Here is a 19,172-nt window from a genome sequence, read left to right on the forward strand (position 1 = left end):
AAAATACAGTTAGAATGAAATGACATATGAATATATAATTTATATTAAATTTTGTTTTTGTTTTCAATATTTTATTTATTTTATTATTTTATTTATTTATTATTGTAATTATACGTATATATATATAATATATATGTATATATCTATTATATATATATTATATATATGTAACGTCATTCTAAGTGTATTTTAATACTAATATATATACTTCTATTAGTATTAAAATACACTTTGTATGACATTACATATATAATATGTATATATATATATATATATATATATATATATATATATATATATATATATATATAAATACTTTTATTTTATTTTACACTTGTTTAATTCTTATTTTTTATTAATTCCCACCAGCAGGGGGACTGTTTGACATTACAGACAGTCCCCATGCTGAGCGATCACATGGCCCCCGGGGGCCTCATTTGCCGGGGAGGGCTACCTGGGCTGTCAGGCAGCCCTCCCGAAGAGGATCGCGGTGGAGGTAAGTACCACCGATCTCCTGGGGCTGCCACAGCAGCTTTAAAGCCCTTTAAATGCGGGATGGCATAGAACGCCGTAACGGCGGGAAGGGGTTAAACAGGACTTTATAATATCTGTTTTCTTTCATGATTACCCTAATTGCAAAGGGTTAAAACTCACAATTTTCCCCTGGAAGAGCCTGTATTCGGCAAAACGTGCATCAGGACAACTTTGAGCAGTGGGTGGCATGGTTAGATAAGGGACGATCCTGCAGTACAATATACCTCATATCTCTATGATTAGCCACCACGCTATATGTTTTTACTAAGTGATATCGATTTAGTGATATTGCTATATTAGCTGGTATCGGTCAGCGAGATCCAGCTATCAGTCAGTAACAGCTAGACATTTAGCAAGGGGTTAGGGGTCTGACCTTTTAAGATTTTGGCATTCTGAGTTGGGGATTGGAGACTTTTGGGAATTTGATAACACTATGGGAGGGTGCTCTTGCAGACACCTATTTGGATTTTTGCATCTTTAAGATTATTAGTGTATTGCCCTCCATGTTCCCAGTTACTATATATGTTTGTACCCTCTAGCTGAATACCCCTCCCCTCCACGTGTATATAGCACTTATAGCCACTAGATTTTTAGTTTTAATAGTCCTTTATTAAAGGATATGTTTTAATTTACTTCATTTCACTATTTTTCTCAATACTTGGAAGGTTTAGGTTGAAAGATATATGAAAGTATCTATCTCTGATCCTACCTTTCTTTTCGCTCTCTTATATGAATAAAATAGCTTGTAACAGAATGAGGGAGCCTGGTCCCGGGCGGGAATCTTGGGTGAGTTCCCACACTTTTTTCCCCAGGACTTGACCCCTGTAGCTAATAATGTGTACATTGTGACCTGCATGTATGTCTGTGTATCTGTATGTGTGTCAGTGTATGTATCTCTGATCTCTGTGTCTGTGTATCGGTCAGTGTTTGTATCTGTGTACCTGTGTGTCTGTGTATCTGTCTGTGTGTATTTCTATATGTGTCAGTGTGTGTATATGTGTGTATCTATGTGTCTCTGTATATGCAAGTGTGTTTATGTGTGTCTGTATCTGCATGTACCTGTGTGTGTATATGTCTCTGTATGTGTACCAGTGTGTGTGGGGCAGTATATTTGTATATGTGCATACATCTCAGCATTCAAATCCAACACTACATGCAAATACACATCTGCATTCAAACATCAAAACTAAAGTGCTAACTACAACCCTGCACAAATGAATACCAGACTTAGCTAATTCCTGACTTTTAATAAAAGTTAATACACCTTTTCTATTGCTCCTATATTACCTATTTGTTAGGGGTTTGCCTATATCTTGCAGAGGATCTACTCTGTTACTGACAGTTATTCAAAGAGCAGACCAAAATCAATTATATAATTTGACTATCCAATATTTTACCATGTACCATGGTCTTTTGTAATGCCGGTATTCTCCAAATATATATGGTTGCTTCTTAAAGTCTCAGTGATCGATGAAAGGCTTTCTGTCAGCAAAGAGTAGCCACAAACAGGTTAAGTAACTTAAATGTGCTGATCATAATGTGGTCTCAATGTGGAAAGCAGGGCACCCCAGATTTTGAAAGTCTAGGCCAATCTGCAAAGTTGTAATCAATTTTGTTGAGAGGGCATGCAATGAGGTTTGAATAAATGAACTGTTGAGTAGTTCACTCTCAAAGGGGTACATGAAGTCCCCCTCTGACCTAGACAATTATTCCCAAGCTGCAATGCCTTTTTTGTTTGTAACTATTTATGTCCATCCCTCTTTTCTTTTAAGTGTGCAGATCTCTATAAATATATTAGCTTGGTAGTGGAAGTAACCATGAATGGTGTTAAGCATTTTATATAATAGAGCAGTGATTTCAGATAGTATTATATGATGTTACTTATATCATGAGGTGCCACAACTGGTTTATACAGAAACCTATTGGTCATAATAGACAGTTGTGCCTCCTTTAGACTGGCTTCCTAAAACCCAGTACCACATTTGTTAGATCTGCTTCTGACTGCTGCTCCTACCTTTTCCCTATGGGGGAAACTTAGACATCTCTTATGTGTTCATTCCCCTGTTCCTTTATCAAATCCCTTTAGAGTCCTACAGCTATTATGCTATATGACGAAACAATGGTTATATAGCATGTATAAATCCTAGCAATAATAATACAATAGTAAGATTGATTAAAATGGATGGTGCTACAATCACTGTGTGTATCACTCCAAACACACAAAAGGCAAGTGTATTTCTTTAGGAGTCTCGGTATACACTTCTGGGTTCGTCATAATCATTCGTCCAACGCTTACGTTCTTATGCATCCTTGCATCTTGACATATGACGTAGGGTAACGTTCAAGTCAGTGTGTAAGCACTCGAGCAAATACTTTAATTTCCTGTCGTACCATCATTGCTCTAAACACTTTACACCGGATACACCTAAGGCTCTGGGATCCACCATATTACCTGAGTCAACATATTCAATATTAAAGAAACAACTTTCTTAAAAAGGGAAATAGCTCGGGAAATATCACATCTAATTAATAAAGATCATTTGATATCTATGTAAAATAAAATGCATCTCATACTTATTTATTTTAATATAAATATCATCAACTAAAATATTACTACAATTCCTAAAATATTTAAAACCTTTTATTATAAAAGGCAAAAAATAGTAATAGGGGTAAATGTATAAAGGTATGAATATACATAATCAATAAATGAACTAGATGAGTTCTTCATAGGGGGAAAAAAAGAAAACATAAAGGTGAGAACATTCCACATGAAAATATAGCTTTAAATACACAAATTAATCTCAAAATCTGCATTTAAGCCATGGGGTAGCATGGTAGTATGATTTTTTTGTAAATTAAAGCTACTGGAGCAAAAATTTAAAATCAACGTGATCTCATTATTCTCTTTTTGCTTTTTCAATCTAACTTTACATTCCAACAGATCCACTTCTTCACATACATTCTTTAAAGTTAGGGGGTCATATCATTTTTTAATAAACAAGTGATTACTCTTTATTTTGGTCTAGTTCTGAATTACGTACATTTATATATTTATAAACCCTGTCACTTCTATCTCAAAAACCTAGCGCATATCCGCCCCAATTTAACCCCTTAAGGACACATTACATGTGTGACATGTCATGATTCCCTTTTATTCCAGAAGTTTGGTCCTTAAGGCGTTAATGCCGGATGCAGCTAAGGTTCTAGTCCATACTGCTATCCTCTCTCGCTGGTGTCCTTCAGGGTTCTGTTCTGGGGCTGCTTCTATAAAACATATCTATAAATGATCTTGAAATAGGCATTGAGAGTCATGTTCCATTGTTTACATATGGCACAAAATTCTGTAAAGTAATAGAATGTTAGAAAGATATTTCTTCACTGCAGAGGGATTTCAATAGATGGGGGGACTGGGCACACAAATGGCAGATGAAATTAATAATAAATAAAAAATAATTAATAATGTAGAAAAAGGCAAAGTTAGGCACATTGGGGTAAAGAATGCACAAGCAACTTACACCCTAAACGATAAGGAAAACAATACACAAGTAGGGTTTGTGAATTGTTATAGACAACAAACTGGACAACAATGTGCAATGTTAATCAGCAACGATACCAGTACCAGTAAGGTATTGTCATGTATAATAAGGGGCATTAATTCTCAGGATGAAAATATAACTTTGCCTCTATCTAAACAATGGTAAGACCACACCTTGAATATGCTGCACCTCAGGGGGAATGTGGGTAAATATACTTCTTTTGATCAACAGCAAAAACAGACATAAGAAACGCTGAACTTGCTGTCTCTTTTCAGCCTTTGTTATTATGTAACTATAGTGTTTCTACTTTATTAACACTATAACAACGTTGGGATTTGACTTTACATCCTAACTATACTGGGCTTTAATATATTTATGGTGACACATCCTACAATTTTGGTGTGAGTTTGGGTTAACTCTCCGCTCACACCAGGGAGCCCCAAGTATCCGTTTATACTTGGGGCTCCGTTCTGTCAACATAGGCCATTTTTAGTGGTCCCAAACTTTTGGTAAGCTGTTTGCAACGCTAAAAGCAGCTTTTAAATTTACATTTGTATAATGAGATTGTGGTATGAGCATAAATATCTGCTCACACTATACAGAGTACAAGGGTTCAGGTAAGTGGAGCTTACTCTAGAGACTTTAGGATTAAGGATTTAGACTGGAATTAACATTAAGATTGTGTTTTGCAGAGATATACAAATGGGATATTGTTGTACTCAGGATATGTTGATTAGTATAGTTAAAATAATTTTATTACAGTGGTCCACATAAGATTTACAAAACTAAGCAGAAGAAATGCCATGTATATGTAAAAACTAAAAAAAATCTAAGTGATTACCACAACATTTGAAAAGCTTGTCCACTTTTGAAAATTAAATACATTTGTAGAGTAATTTAAATATGTGAGCTACTAAAATGTACCATAGACCCTTCAACACTTGAAAAAAACTGCAATGGGAAGGTTATGAATTCATCTCTGTATTTTCACAAAATCTTGACAAGGATATGTGAATGGGGTCTTTCTGTACGTAGGAGATATAGCTGAGCACAATTTAGTGACTTTTATTACAGTAGTACATATCATGTATACAAAATTTTAATAACGCTATTTTAATAACGCTAAATTGCAAAGAGCATGTACAATAAAATGCCTAAATAAAATATTATAAACCCTAATACCCCGTCATATCTATGTTCACAATAGTTAAGGACCAGGACTCTTTTTACATTTCTGCGGTGTTTGTGTTTAGCTGTAATTTTACCCTTACTCATTTACTGTACCCACACATATTATATACCATTTTTCTCACCATTAAATAGTCTTTCTAAATATACCATTATTTTCATCATATGATACAAATCACTACAAAAAAGTATGAAATATAATTAAATTTGTTTTTAAAAAACACACTTTTTCTAACTTTGACCCCCAAAATCTGCTACGCATCTGCAACCGCTAAAAAACTGTGATTTTTTTGACACACATACCAATTTAAGAATACATGTACGGAGAACTTTAAGGGTTACTGCCAAAGAACACCCCAATATGTGTTCAGCAACATCTCCTGAGTACAATAATACTACCCATGTATAGGTGTGTTGGGTTCTCTGGGGGTTAAAAGACCTTAACTAGAGGGTGTGCATTCCAGTTTTCCAACTTGGAATTTTCACAGATGGTCATCATGCCCGGCCCGCCATGTCCTATTAGGGACATTTTTAAGCCAGCCAATGTAATTTACCCCCATCAAACCATATATTTTTGAAAAGTAGATACCCTAGGGTATTTCAAATGGTGGTATTTTAATACTTTCCATGCACTAATTCTACCACCAGTCTTTGTCAAACTTTTGGGTATTTATTTTTTTGTGTTATTTTTCTCTCCCATTGTACTTTAGGCATGGATTCTAAGTTCCTGTTATGTGTTACTGACAAAGAACACCCCAATATGTGTTCAGCAACATCTCTTGAATACAGTGATACCACTCATGTATAGGTGTGTTGGGTTTTCTGGGGGCTAAAATACCTTATTTGGAGGGTGAGCATTTCAGTTCTCCAACTTGAAATTTTCACAGATGGTCATCATGCAACCCGGGGTATTCCAAATGGGGTATTTCCATCTTTGTAGTAGCCACCTCGTCACAAACTCTGGCCAAAGTTAGCGTTTTTATTTGTTTTTTGCATTTTCTTACTCAAAAACTGCATTTTTACTGGTGATATCATTTACTGGTGATATCATGTTTTAAACACTCATATTTGTGTTGAGCGAAGTCCCCCGAGTATAACAATACCCCCCATGTACAGGTTTTATGGTGTTTTGGAAAGTGAAAGGGTCAATATAGGGCTTGCCCAATTCAGTTTGCCAGATTGGTTTGCTGGGTCTGTGTTGCCTTTTGAGACCATATGGTAGCCCAGGAATGTGAAATAACCCCATAATGGCATACCATTTTCAAATGAAGACAACCCAAGGTGTTCCAAATGGGATATTTCCAGTCTTTTGTAGTAGCCACTTAGTCACAAACGCTGGCCAAAGTTAGCGTTTTCATTTGTTTGTTTTTTATAATTTTTTTTTTTTTTTTTACATGAGATATACAGGAGCTTCCTGCACCTGACCAGACTTACAGGAAGCATTCTTTCCATCAGAGGAGAGGGAGAGACCACCAGGGCACGGGGAGGGGAGAGGAGAGAGACCACCAAATGAGGAGGGAAGGGAGAGAAAGATGACCGGGGGGAGAGAAAGACCTCCAGGTGAGGAGAGATCACCAGGGGAGGGCGGAGAGAGACCACTAAGGGACATGGGAGGAGGGTAGAACTCTAATGGAAGCAGGGGAGAGCAGTAAGGGTCGGTGAGGGGAGTTAACTAAGTGACAGGAGGGAAGTGGAGAGCACTAAGGTCCAGCGGGACAGGGGAGATCACTAAGGGGCAGTGTGGAGCACAAAGGGACAAGGGGGCACGGGAGATCACTAAGGGACATGGGAGCAGGGGAGAGCACTAAGGGACAAGGGTGAGCACTAGGTGACAGGAGGGTATGGAAGAGCACTAAGGGCCAGGGGGGTAAAAGAGAGCACTGAGAGACAGGGGGGCAGGGGAGAGCACTAAGGGGCAAGGGAAATCAGTATGGGACAGGAGGGAAGGGGAGATCACTAAGGGATGGAAGAGCACTAAGGGACAGGAGGAGAGAACACTAAGGGACAGGGGGCAGGAGAGAGCACTGAAGGACAGGGTGGGCAGGAGAGACCACTAAGGGACAGGGGGCAGGGGAGAGCACTAAGGGACAGGGCAGGAGAGTTCACTAAGGGATAGATGAGCACTAAGAGACAGGAGGAGATGGGAGAGAACTGGAGGGGATGGGAGAGCACTAAGGGAAGAAGGGGAGGGGAGATCACTAAGGGACAGGAGGGGATGGGAGAGCACTAAGGGACAGGAGGGGATGGGGGAGCACTGGAGGGGATGGGAGAACACTAAGGGATGGAAGAGCACTACGTGAAAAGAAGGAAGGGGAGATCACAATAGGACAGGAGGGGGTGGGAGAGCACTAAGGGACAGGAGGGAAGGGGGGAATTCTCAGGGACAGGATGGAAGACCGCTAAGGGACAGGGAAAGAAGAGAAGACCACTAAGGGACAGGGGGAGAAGATGAGACCACTAAGGGACAGTGGAGGGGTGAAAGAGATCATTAAGGGATGGGAAGAGTGTAAGACACACAGAGAGGCTGAGGAAGTGTGAAAGAGAAACACAGAGGGGCTGGTAGGGGAGAAAAAGAAACACAGAGGGGCTGGTAGAGGAGACAGAGACATACAGAGGGGCTCAGGTGGGAGACACACAGAGAGACCTGGAGGTGGCAGGGGAAATACACAAAGAGGGACTTGGTGGTAAAATAGACACAGAAAGGAGCTGGGAAGAGTAAAAGACACAAAGGGGCTGGGGGGGAGTAAGACACGCAAAGAGGTTGGGCGGATGTAGGAGCCATACAATGAGAGGAGGGGGATAAGAGACACACAGGGGGCTTGTAAGAAATACACTAAAGGGGGTGTAAAACACAATGTTAAGACCTGCAGTGGTTATAGTGCTGCGGTCTTCTATCCTTTCCCCAATAGCTGAGCATAAGTGATTATAGCTGCAGCAGGGAGTAGAGGAATGAAGTAGATAAATGCAGTTTCCAAGACGATTCTCCCCAGCAAATAGAATATCCCCCAAACATGAGCCTAGACTTCATGAAGGGTGTAACAGAACACAGGTTTATTGAAAACGCACTGGCTTTTATGAGAAATCCTCCTGCAAGAGGACCTCCCAGAACAAACAAAGACATTAACCAATCATCATACAGTTTTACAGTAATACACGCCTTCCCTCAGCCTGGGAGATATTGAGATAAGTTAAGCAATAAACCAATTATCTCCAGGCAGAGGGCACACAATTTTCCAAAAAGTTGGAACACCCCTTTCCACACAAGGTATCCCCACAAATTACATATCCCCTGATATCGGTTCAGGGGTTCTTAAAAAGTATGGAAGTCATGTTTTACCGACCACACACGAGGCTCCTGCCCAAAACAGTTCCACAAATTCAGCGTGTGCGGTCGGTCCATTAAGAAAAAGGCAAAAAACAAACAAAGTACCGAATGTATCCTCTTGGCTCATAGGAGCGATTGCTCCCCTAGTCCGTATGAACAAAACTACCGAGTGGCGCTCTTCTGGCTGTTCGGTAAATAAGAGAAGCCAGCATTCGGTAGTTTCAGCGGTGGTTCGTGCGGTCGAGTGTCCGATTTTAGTTCCAGACACTCGACGACCAAGTTCCGCTGACTCCCTTGTGCGAACAAGATGGCCATGGTCTGCTATTCCACGTGGCGTTCAGCTATACGAACAGCGGCCGCCCAGGGAGCACTTAATTAGTCGTTTCCTTTGAACTTAATGAGCCAGGAGGGTGGTCGGTGTTCGGTATTCAATAATTCAATAACCATGCAATAAATGTAGGAAACAACCGAATACAAAGAAGAAATAAATAAAAGTCAATTTTCTTCACACACAAAACTTAAAGAAAAAATATATACAAAAAAATTATATTAACAAAATAAATATAATAATACATATAAAGAGCTGCTCCTCTCTCAGCCCCTATCCTACCCCACAAACCCTCTCTTTCACACTACACACATACACAATGCATCCTTGCACGTACACAGAAACACACAATGCATCCCACACACACACAGACACATGCACACAAACATACAATACCCTTCTCACACACCAAAACAAACAGTGAATCCTACAGACACACAGAAACACACCATGCTTCCCTTACACACTCACCCTTATACACAATGCATCTATAACACGCATGCGAAGCATTCCTTACACACACACACAATGCCTCCCACACACACGCACACACACACACACAATGCAGCCCTTGCACACATATTGCCTCCCCTATACACGCACACACACACTACATCTCGTACACAAACTGGTGTTACTATACACTACATTCCATAAGAACATACACATAACATATCTTCTACACACATACACTCCACTCCCTTTGAGCAAACTCATGTTTGGGTCAGTGGCGGATCAAGGGGGCGGGGGGGGGAGGGCAACGGGGCAATTGCCCTCCCCCCCCCCCCCCCCCCGAGATTCTCCCCTGCCTGCTAATGCAGGGCTGGCATTGTCAAAGTGCCAGCCCTGCAATGTGTCTTTAAGGACCGGAGGGGAGATCAGAGATCAGTGATCTACCTCCCCGGTCCGCAAGCACATTGCTGGCAGCCAGCAGGGAATAAGAGCGAGAGGACCCGGGAGCTCTTACCTGCAGCTCCTCCGGGTCCTACTCTCGCGAGCACGGAGCATTGCTGCGGTTACCACGGCAATGCTCCAAATCTCATGAGAGTGAACACTAGCCCTGGAGCGCGGGCTAGAGTTCACTTCACCCCTGGGACCACCAGGGATTCCCCACTGGACCACCAGGGATCCAGAAATGTCCCCCTTCCTACCAATAAAGGTAAGAAGGGAGGGAGAACATAAAGAATATTTGTTTTATTTAAATTTAAATAAAAAAACACATATAAGAAGGGTAGGGGGGGGCTTTTAATATTTGTAATATTTTAATATAATATGTGTTTTTTATTTTTTATTTAATTAATATGTATGTATGGGGGCAGTGTGTGTGTGTGTGTGTTGGGGGGGCAATGTGTGCTCCCCCCACACACAGGCATACACTGCCCCCCATACACACACACTGCCCCCATACACACACATTGCCCCCCATACACACACACTGCCCCCATACACACACTGCCCCCCATACACACACACTGCCCCAATACACACACTGCCCCCATACACACACACTGCCCCCACACACACACACTCCCCCCCATACACACACACACTGCCTCCCATACACACACTACCCCCATACACACATTGCCCTACACATACACTGCCCCTCCATACACACACATTGCCCCACACTCACACATACACTGCAATCCTCACACACACACACACACTGCAAATGTCACACACAAATACTGACCCACACATACACTGCACTCCTGACATATACTGTCCCCCTCACACACACACTGCACCCCTTACACATTGCACCACTCACACACACCACTGCTCATATGCCCTACTACAGCCCCATTTCCCAGCAGACCTCAGGTAAGTTGTCAAACTGTTCTTAAACGGTTTGATTACTTACTCTGTGAGGGGGTCCCAGCACTATTGACACCATAACCGCTACACTGAGCTGTAGTGGTTATTGTGTCTGGATTATTTCTTTAAATAATCTACAAGTGCCCCTCCCGAGATCAGGCTCTGGATCCGCCACTGGTGTGGGTCATGTAGGTGGATTTATGGGCCGGCCTTGTATGCATACTCATGGTCAGGCCCTGGGGTCCAGAACTTGAGTTGTGTAAGGGGCCCCAAAAATAGTTTGTTGATTTTTGTGAGCACTGTTACAAACAGCCTCCAGAGAGCCTGTTCTACACCAGACCAATGGTGCCAGACTGCAGCCTGAGCCCATCATCATCCTCATCTGGTTGTAAGTAGGCAATCTAGTATATTATTAGTGACACTAATCTCTAATTTACCTCACATTAAAGGGACTCTATAGTCCCCAGAACCACTGGGGCTTAATGTAGTGGTTCTGGTGTCTATAGCCTGTTCCCCTACAGGCTTTTTAATGTAAATACACTGCCTTTTCAGATAAAAGACACTGTGTGCAGCACTGGCATTAGCTCATTTGGCAGATTATATGGGTGGGGCATTGTGATGTCACATGGTGGGCAGAGCATATGGGGGGATGGCAAATTTGTGTTTGCCTAGGGCGGCAAAAATCCTTGCACCGGCCCTGCTTGCAAAACTAACATACCAAATTTTGAAATCATTGTATTTTGTAAACTGTAACTACCAAAAATAAACTGAAATCCTATACATTATGTACTCAGTAAATCAGGACAAAGTTATTTTGAATTACTCTTCTTAAATTGCACTAACTATGCACAGATTATTATTGCCGAAACTGTGAAACAATATATATATTTTTAAATGTTTGTGTATATTTTCTTTTAATAATAAATGAGAAGTTATATATGTATATGTCACATCAAATTAAAGCTCATTTTATCCTTTAAAATACAGAACATAATATGTGATGGTGTATAAATGAGAAAGATAGAAGTTGCATTTCAATAAACACACAGCAAAAATGGAAAAATTGCTTTGGACCTTAACCCCTGCACATCGGCACAGAGTATGCATTCATACCCTGCAATTGTGTATACATGATTTGCATAATTGCATGTAAAATATGTTTACTGTTTGCAAATTAAGCATTGATTCCAGTTTTGAAGTTCACAGTGCAGCAAAGCCACCATGCTATGAACCGCAGACAGCTGAATACAGACTGTCTTTCTGTGTTAAGCTCTCCTCTGTGTGGCCATCCGAAGCTGCAGCATTTCAGTGGAGAGGGGAATGGGGAAGGTTAGCAGTTCCTTCTTCCAGCCTGTATGACTGTACTCATATCAGATATCCCAAGTCTCCCTAATGTTCCGGGAGACTCCCGCATGTTGAATGTGGATTCCTGACACCTGCAAGTCATACACAATATCCCAGACATCACACACACAATCTGATGTGTTTGTGTGATTTCCATTATAGTGTGTATGATTTGTGCAGCATGTTTAAATAGGCTCCCAGGTCAGTCATCTGACTCGGCGCAATAGTGATTTCACAGGTCAAAGTGTGAGGTATAAGTACCACCCACATGTGATTATTAACTCTGATTGGAAATTAGCCAATCCGAGTTAATCTAAGGGTATTTATACTTACAATTCCCATTTCTCCGTGCCCTGTTGTGGTCTTTTGATAACCCAAAAGCGCGTACACTCTGTCCGTTTGTCTAATTGTGTGGTTACCGAATTTTTGGCTTGTCTCACCTTTTATCCTGCTTTCTCTGACCCTTGACCTCGGCTTGTCTTATCGATTATTATGTGTTTCTGGTTCCCTCTGATTTTGGCTTGAATCCTGACTTCTCTCTGTGTGCACAGTCCGGCCACTCTAAGGACCGGTACTGCACTTCCTGTGTCTGTGTTCTGTCAGTGTGTCTGGTTCCATGGTTCATGACATGCATGTTGGGATGTCTGTCATATGGAGCACAGAGGGGATGTAATATGATATCACATCCTCTGTGCTCTGTGTTAAATAAGCAGGGGAGCAGCCAGCACACACTGAGGGACAGCCACCTTCCCCCACACAGATCAAATGGAGGGAGGCTGAAGGAGGAGAAATGCCAGCCAGCCTTCCTCCTAGAGTGCCAGGCAAATGGAAGGTGGCTAATGGGGAGATTTTAGTGATTGAAGCAGACCACCCTCCAATTACCTTCTTCTTTGGGAGGGAGGGTGGCTGGCTTCTATCATTAAAAGCTCCCCAGAGAAGAGCAGTGGAAAGCCATCAGACCCTCATTGGAATGGGCACTTCAGCCTTGACATTGTCACTAGTGCACAACCAGGGAAAATAAATGTGTAAAAGTGTGTGTCAACATAGGCGGCTCTCTAATTAGGCGATTTAGGCGGCCGCTTAAGTCCTCCTGCTGACTGGGGCCTCACAGCCACACAAATTGTCTTTGGGCAGACTGAACTGTCGGATCTTCTGTCCAAGACAGAGGCCCCCGACACCAGGAGGGGGCCCGGTGACTTGCTCTGTTTTCCACCGGGTGTGGGGCCCCTACATTCCCTCTGCCCTAAGAGAGAGCACACATCACCTCTGTTCTGCAGACGCTGCAGACCATGTGGTAAGTGGCTCGTAATCTCAGCCAGTCTGTTGCCGCAGGTTACCACGGCAACACCAAAACTTACTACATGGTCTGCATCTCTGCGCCTGGCAGGGTTGAGGACCGCAGAGTTTGCCCAGGTATTTAAATGAGCCCTAGCCCCAAAATGTCACACTGACCCCTAAAACACTGTTACACTCCCACACTCTCCCCCATACTGTCACCCTCCACTGCAATGATCCCCTCCCACACACTGCCCTGACCCTATCACCCTTCCACACACCCTGCCCCACACACTGTCAATCTCCAACAAATTGTCACCCTTCAACACCCCCACACCCTCTCTAACCAACACAATCAACCTCCCACACTCCCCCCCACAATGTCACCCTTCCACACACTGTCATCCTTCCACACACTGTCACCCTCCCATACACTGTCACCCTCCCATACACTGTCACCCACCACACTCTCCCCCTTGATATTGTCAACCTCTCACACACTGCCCCCCACAATGTCACCTTTCCCCACACTGTCACCCTGCCACAGACACTGCCCACTCACAATATCACCCTCCCACACTCTGCCCCTCCACACTGTCAATCTCCCATACTCTGCCCCCCCCACAATTCACCCTCCCACACACTGTCACCCCCACACACTTCCCACACATACTGTTATCCTCCCCTACAGAAACAGTCACCCTCCCACATTGTCACACATAGTTACCCTCCTAAACACACAAAGTAACTCTCCCACACACTTCCCCGTCACTGCCACCCCTCCGCACACTGCTCCTTTACACACACTTTAAGCCCCCACACACGCTGTCATCTGCCCTTCGCCCAGCCACACTCACATTAAATCCTGCTAATCCTATCACTCTCACCCCCTCTAAGAATACCACCATTACCTGCCCTCGCTGTTCCACAATTACCCTACCCCCCAATCCTGTCACACTCATCTTCTCCTGCACTGTCACACTCATCCTTTCCCACTATGTCATAATCATCCCCCTTCGCTCTGCCACACTCACCCTATCAAATTAACCCCACCAATACTGTCACACATCTTTCTTAACCATGCCACCTTCACCCCCTGTAAGGCTTATAGCGGAGAGCTGATTTCCCACAGCTTAACTCCACTGGTAATTTAGAATAATGCAGGAACAAGTCATAAATCCAACAGGGTAACCAGCACGATCAGCAATATAATCCAAGGATATCCCATCACCTTTCCCAATAACTGGACGACACACAATATCAGGAGTAGAACTGAGGTTTATTCACACCATGCCTGCTTTTATGAGATTCTCCCATGCAAGGGAGAGACTCACCATAATTAGTACAGTAGCCAATCCCATAGACGTTACCCTTCCACACATCTCCTCCCCTTAGATTAACACTTGACACAATTATACTGTACACACTTTTCCCCAATTTGTGGATGTACCCCAAATATGGGGGGTACACCTTTAAATATCTGATCTGGGTGAGGAACATATCCAAAAATCACCCAGATCAGACCAGGGGTTCGGAAGTTATGGGAAGGTAAAGATTTGACCGACAGCAAAATATCCGAAAATAGTTCCATGTATTTTGGCCCTGTGGTCGGTCACAGACAAGGGAACAAAAACACATGAATTACCTGGGTTATGGAGCCTGGGGAGGATTCGAATGAATCCCCTTGTTTGTGGGTTTTTTTTCTACCGAACGGCGGGCCGTTCGATAGTTTATACACGAATTGCTGGAAGTCTGGAGGTTTCAGCGGTGTTTGGCTAGTCAAGTGTCCGATTTTAGTTCCAGACACTCGACGGCAAAACACCGCTGTTCGGGAGTTTAAGATGGCCGCCGCCACGTGTTCGTCTCCCGAATGGCGGCCACCTAACGAACAAAGAACCCACACACGAACGACCAATTAAGCGTTTGCAACATTGTTGCGAACGCTTAATTGGCGGCACACTTACTCTTGGGGTGGTCTGATTGTTTGGTAGTTTCATTCGTATAATAATTGGAATGATTTTACCGAACAATCAGACAACTGCTGCATACACTTCTTATACAAATGTTGAAATTAAACCGAATACATAGACATACATGCAATGTTTAGGACAGCACAATGCCATCCACTACAATGCTGTCACGCTTACCTCCTCTTACAATGTCACACTCATTCCTCCAATCGTATCACACTCACTCCCAACCCTGTCACACTCTCCCTGTCACATTAACACCTGTAATCCTGCCACACTCTGCCACACTCACACTGTCACATAAAACTCCCCTTAATTCTGTCACTTTCACCTCCCTTTGCCCTGTCACACCCCCTCCTTCACCCATGCAACATTCACTCCACCAACCAATGCACACTCACCCTGTCACATTAACCCCCCTAATCTTTTTGCATTTTCATCTCCTCACAGTCACACTTTTTCCTACAACCATGTAGGAACTCACCCCCAACCTTGTCTCATTCAACCCCTCACACTGCCATAGTGTGGGTGGCTGAGTACACCGCCATGCTGGAGCCTGCTGGGGACTGTGGAGTCTGTACATGAAGAGTCTGGAGGAGGAGATGGGTGGCATAAGCTGGGTCAGCCACACTATAATCTTATAAAGTCTGCCACACTGTCATGCTGGAGCCTGCAAAGGGAGGCCAGCCTAGTCAGTCTCATGAGTGCGGGGAAGTTTGGGGGAAGAGTGGTGGAAGTCATACCCTTCTTCTGACATCATGAGAGGGTTTCTGATTACACTTCCATTCTGCAGATAGGGAGAACAAGGGAAGCAGAGAGGTAGGCTACAGCCTACAGGCATTAAAACTATTTAGAGTACCCTTATGGATGCACCGACCCTGTTAACGCTAACACTTTAAAGGAAGTATTTAGGAAGTCTATGCATGTAACATGCAGGGAGGTGTGACTAGGGCTGTCTGAAGAAAATTAACTCCTAGAAAAGAAAATTGAGCAGTGGGACAGGGGCATGATATATACACCAAAACTGCTTCAATAAGCCTAAGTTGTTTTAGTCCTTACTATATCCCTTAAGGGGGAGATGGGAAATTAACCATTGAGTTTCCCTTTTTAAATTTTTTAAATACAAGGCAAAAATACTAATCATATCTTTCAAACAAAATCAAATATTTAATAAATGAGTATTTTTGTCCATACATTGTCTTAGCCGTTAGTTTGTTTTTTTTGTATGGTTAAGATCATCCATTTCTTTTTGCTTCAATGCTAAACATTAATATTATCTATATGTATTTCTTTTAAGACTATTGCTTTGTACTTTAATCAAAGTATATTGATTTCCCATTTATAAATACAGTATGTAATGAAAACAGATCTGTGCACATGCAGGTGAATCAAGGCATATGAAGAGAGAGCAATCATGAGTATCCTTCAATAGCATTTCATAAGACATCTGGCTTATGTCATTGTTGCCTTTACCCTTACACATAGGAAGTAGGATACCCACAAAATAATGGTCCAAACGCTGTATTACTGGGCCGAGAGTTGCCAGACTTAACATATTGACAGACAGAAGTCAGGAGTAGCCGAGATCAGGAATATAGAAATACAAAAACATGAAAAATACGCCAGGTCAGGATAACAGAAATGCACAGCCAGGTTAATATACAAGCCGGGTCAGGAAACCAGAGCCGGGTCAGGAAACCAGACGTTAAGGCCAAGGTCAATAACAGGAAATTACAAAAGAGTTGCTGAATCACTAAATGTGGAACTAAACAGAAACCATGATAGGGCATTGAGTGAGGAACTGAATAGGCTTTAAATAGGTTCACGTGTGTTCTAATTTGTCCACGTCATCTCTGTGACTCCAAACAGCACAGGGTTGCCTAGATGATGTGGTCCCTTTGAGGACTAGTGTGAGGTCATCATATTCAAATCTATCTAAGGACGCCCATTGGAGCAGGTAGTGTCTGAACGTCTGTCTATGGAGATCAGTGGCTTGGCTCCGGCGAATGTGAAGGAGCCATTAGACGGCGCCAAATATGTAAGTGTGTTTCCCTATAGGTCTTCAGTCAGGAGCTGCTCGGCATGGAGCAGGTAAGTATGAGCACAGCTTAACAGTGAACACATTAATTGAGTCGTGCTAGGGTTCTACAAAATTAGACAAGAACAAACACATGTAAGGAATTGGGATAAGCATTGAGATACCTTAAAAATCAATCAAAATTTTTAGTCATATAGCCCTGTAAGAAAAATCTACTTTGACACTTCACTTGCAAGGCATACAATTATATGCATGTATCAACTACTTCATTAAGCTTGGTAGTAATGATGATTATTATAATGTATAACAAATATCCCCTATTTTCAATAACAACTAATAGTTTATGAAGATATGCTGACTGTAATGTCTGACGCCAAAAGGAACATCACATGAATGAGAGTTAGTTTTGGATGTTTTTTTTGTGTAGTATGTCTATTAAGACAGTGTTCCTCAACTCAGTCCTCATGGACCACCAACAGTCCAGATTTTGTCAGAATCTTTGTAGTAGTGGTTATTGTGCCTGGATTATTTCTTTAAATCATCTACCAGTACCCCTCCCAAGATTGGGTTCTGGATCTGCGCTTGAACAGCAATCATTTCTGCCAAACAAGGCCCAGTATATGCCGCTGCGCTGTACATATATACAACCTATAAAAAAAATAGATTTCGGGCTCCTTGGAAAAATAGGAAACCATTAAGGGTGCCTTGAACCTAAAAAGTTTATGAACCACTGATATAAATGTAAAGTGATGCTGGTAAATATGGGAGAAACATAAAGCTTCAAATATGAAATGTAAATGCTTAGGATGCTCATATTTTAATTAACTACATGGAGTATTGCACGCAGTACTGGAGACCATATCTCCAGAAGGATATTGATACTTTAGAGAGAGTTCAGAGAAGGGCTACTAAACTGGTTAATGGATTGCAGGATAAAACTTACAAGGAAAGGTTAAAGGATCTTAACATGTATAGCTTGGAGGAAAGACGAGACGGGGGTATATGATAGAAACATTTAAATACATAAAGGGAATCAACACAGTAAAGGAGGCAACTATATTTAAAAGAAGAAAAACTACCACAACAAGAGGACATAGTCTTAAATTAGAGGGGCAAAGGTTTAAAAATAATATCAGGAAGTATTACTTTACTGAGAGAGTAGTGGATGCATGGAATAGTCTTCCAGCTGAAGTGGTAGAGGCTAACACCGTGCAGGAGTTTAAGCATGCGTGGGATAGGAGTAAGGCTATCTTAGCTATAACATAAGGCCAGGATGAAACAAATTAAAGTATTTGGGAGTATTTAGAAAATTGGGCAGACTAGATGGGCCGAATGGTTCTTATCTGCCTTCACATTCTAGGTTTCACATAAAAAACACCTACCACAGGTCCAGCCAGCGCGCACTGCTCCTTCACTTCATCCAGAAAGCCAGCAGGCAGCATCCGGCGGAGACACCTGGGTATCCAGCTGGGCTTTCCCCTGAGAGGCGAGCTCTCCTCCAGGGGCTGCCGGTCCCCATCACTTTGAATCTTCTTTTCCGTCATTCTAGGTCTTTACAACATTGCAGGTTCTCCACGGATTCCATAGAATGAGCTGGGCTCAGACTGGTATCTGCAAAAATAGTTAAGCTCCACCCCCAGTAGTGCAGGTTACTCAGGACTGGAGGAGGTAGCCTGAGGGCAGGAAGACTTGAAAGAATTTAAGTCATTGTTATGCACTGACTATAAGAAAACATATATAAAAACAAACTGTAAAGTATATATATTAATATTGTTATTATTTATTGATTCCTAATGGTAAAACACACACA

The 19,172-nt window shown here is 42.3% G+C and overlaps 1 protein-coding gene across 1 annotated transcript in view; it reads right to left on the reverse strand.

Annotated features, from left to right (window-relative positions):
* The window catches only part of LOC134612727 (multidrug and toxin extrusion protein 2-like), a 149,062-nt gene extending 130,157 nt beyond the window's left edge, over nt 1–18,905 (reverse strand). Inside the window, exon 1 of the mRNA XM_063457156.1 lies at nt 18,745–18,905. Coding sequence (XP_063313226.1) covers nt 18,745–18,804 — 60 coding nt within the window. The 5' untranslated portion in view covers nt 18,805–18,905. The remainder of the gene's footprint in view (nt 1–18,744) is intronic.
* Nucleotides 18,906–19,172: the final 267 nt, after the last annotated feature.

The sequence above is a fragment of the Pelobates fuscus genome, chromosome 1 (genome assembly GCF_036172605.1).
Source record: "Pelobates fuscus isolate aPelFus1 chromosome 1, aPelFus1.pri, whole genome shotgun sequence".
Lineage (NCBI taxonomy): Eukaryota > Metazoa > Chordata > Amphibia > Anura > Pelobatidae > Pelobates > Pelobates fuscus.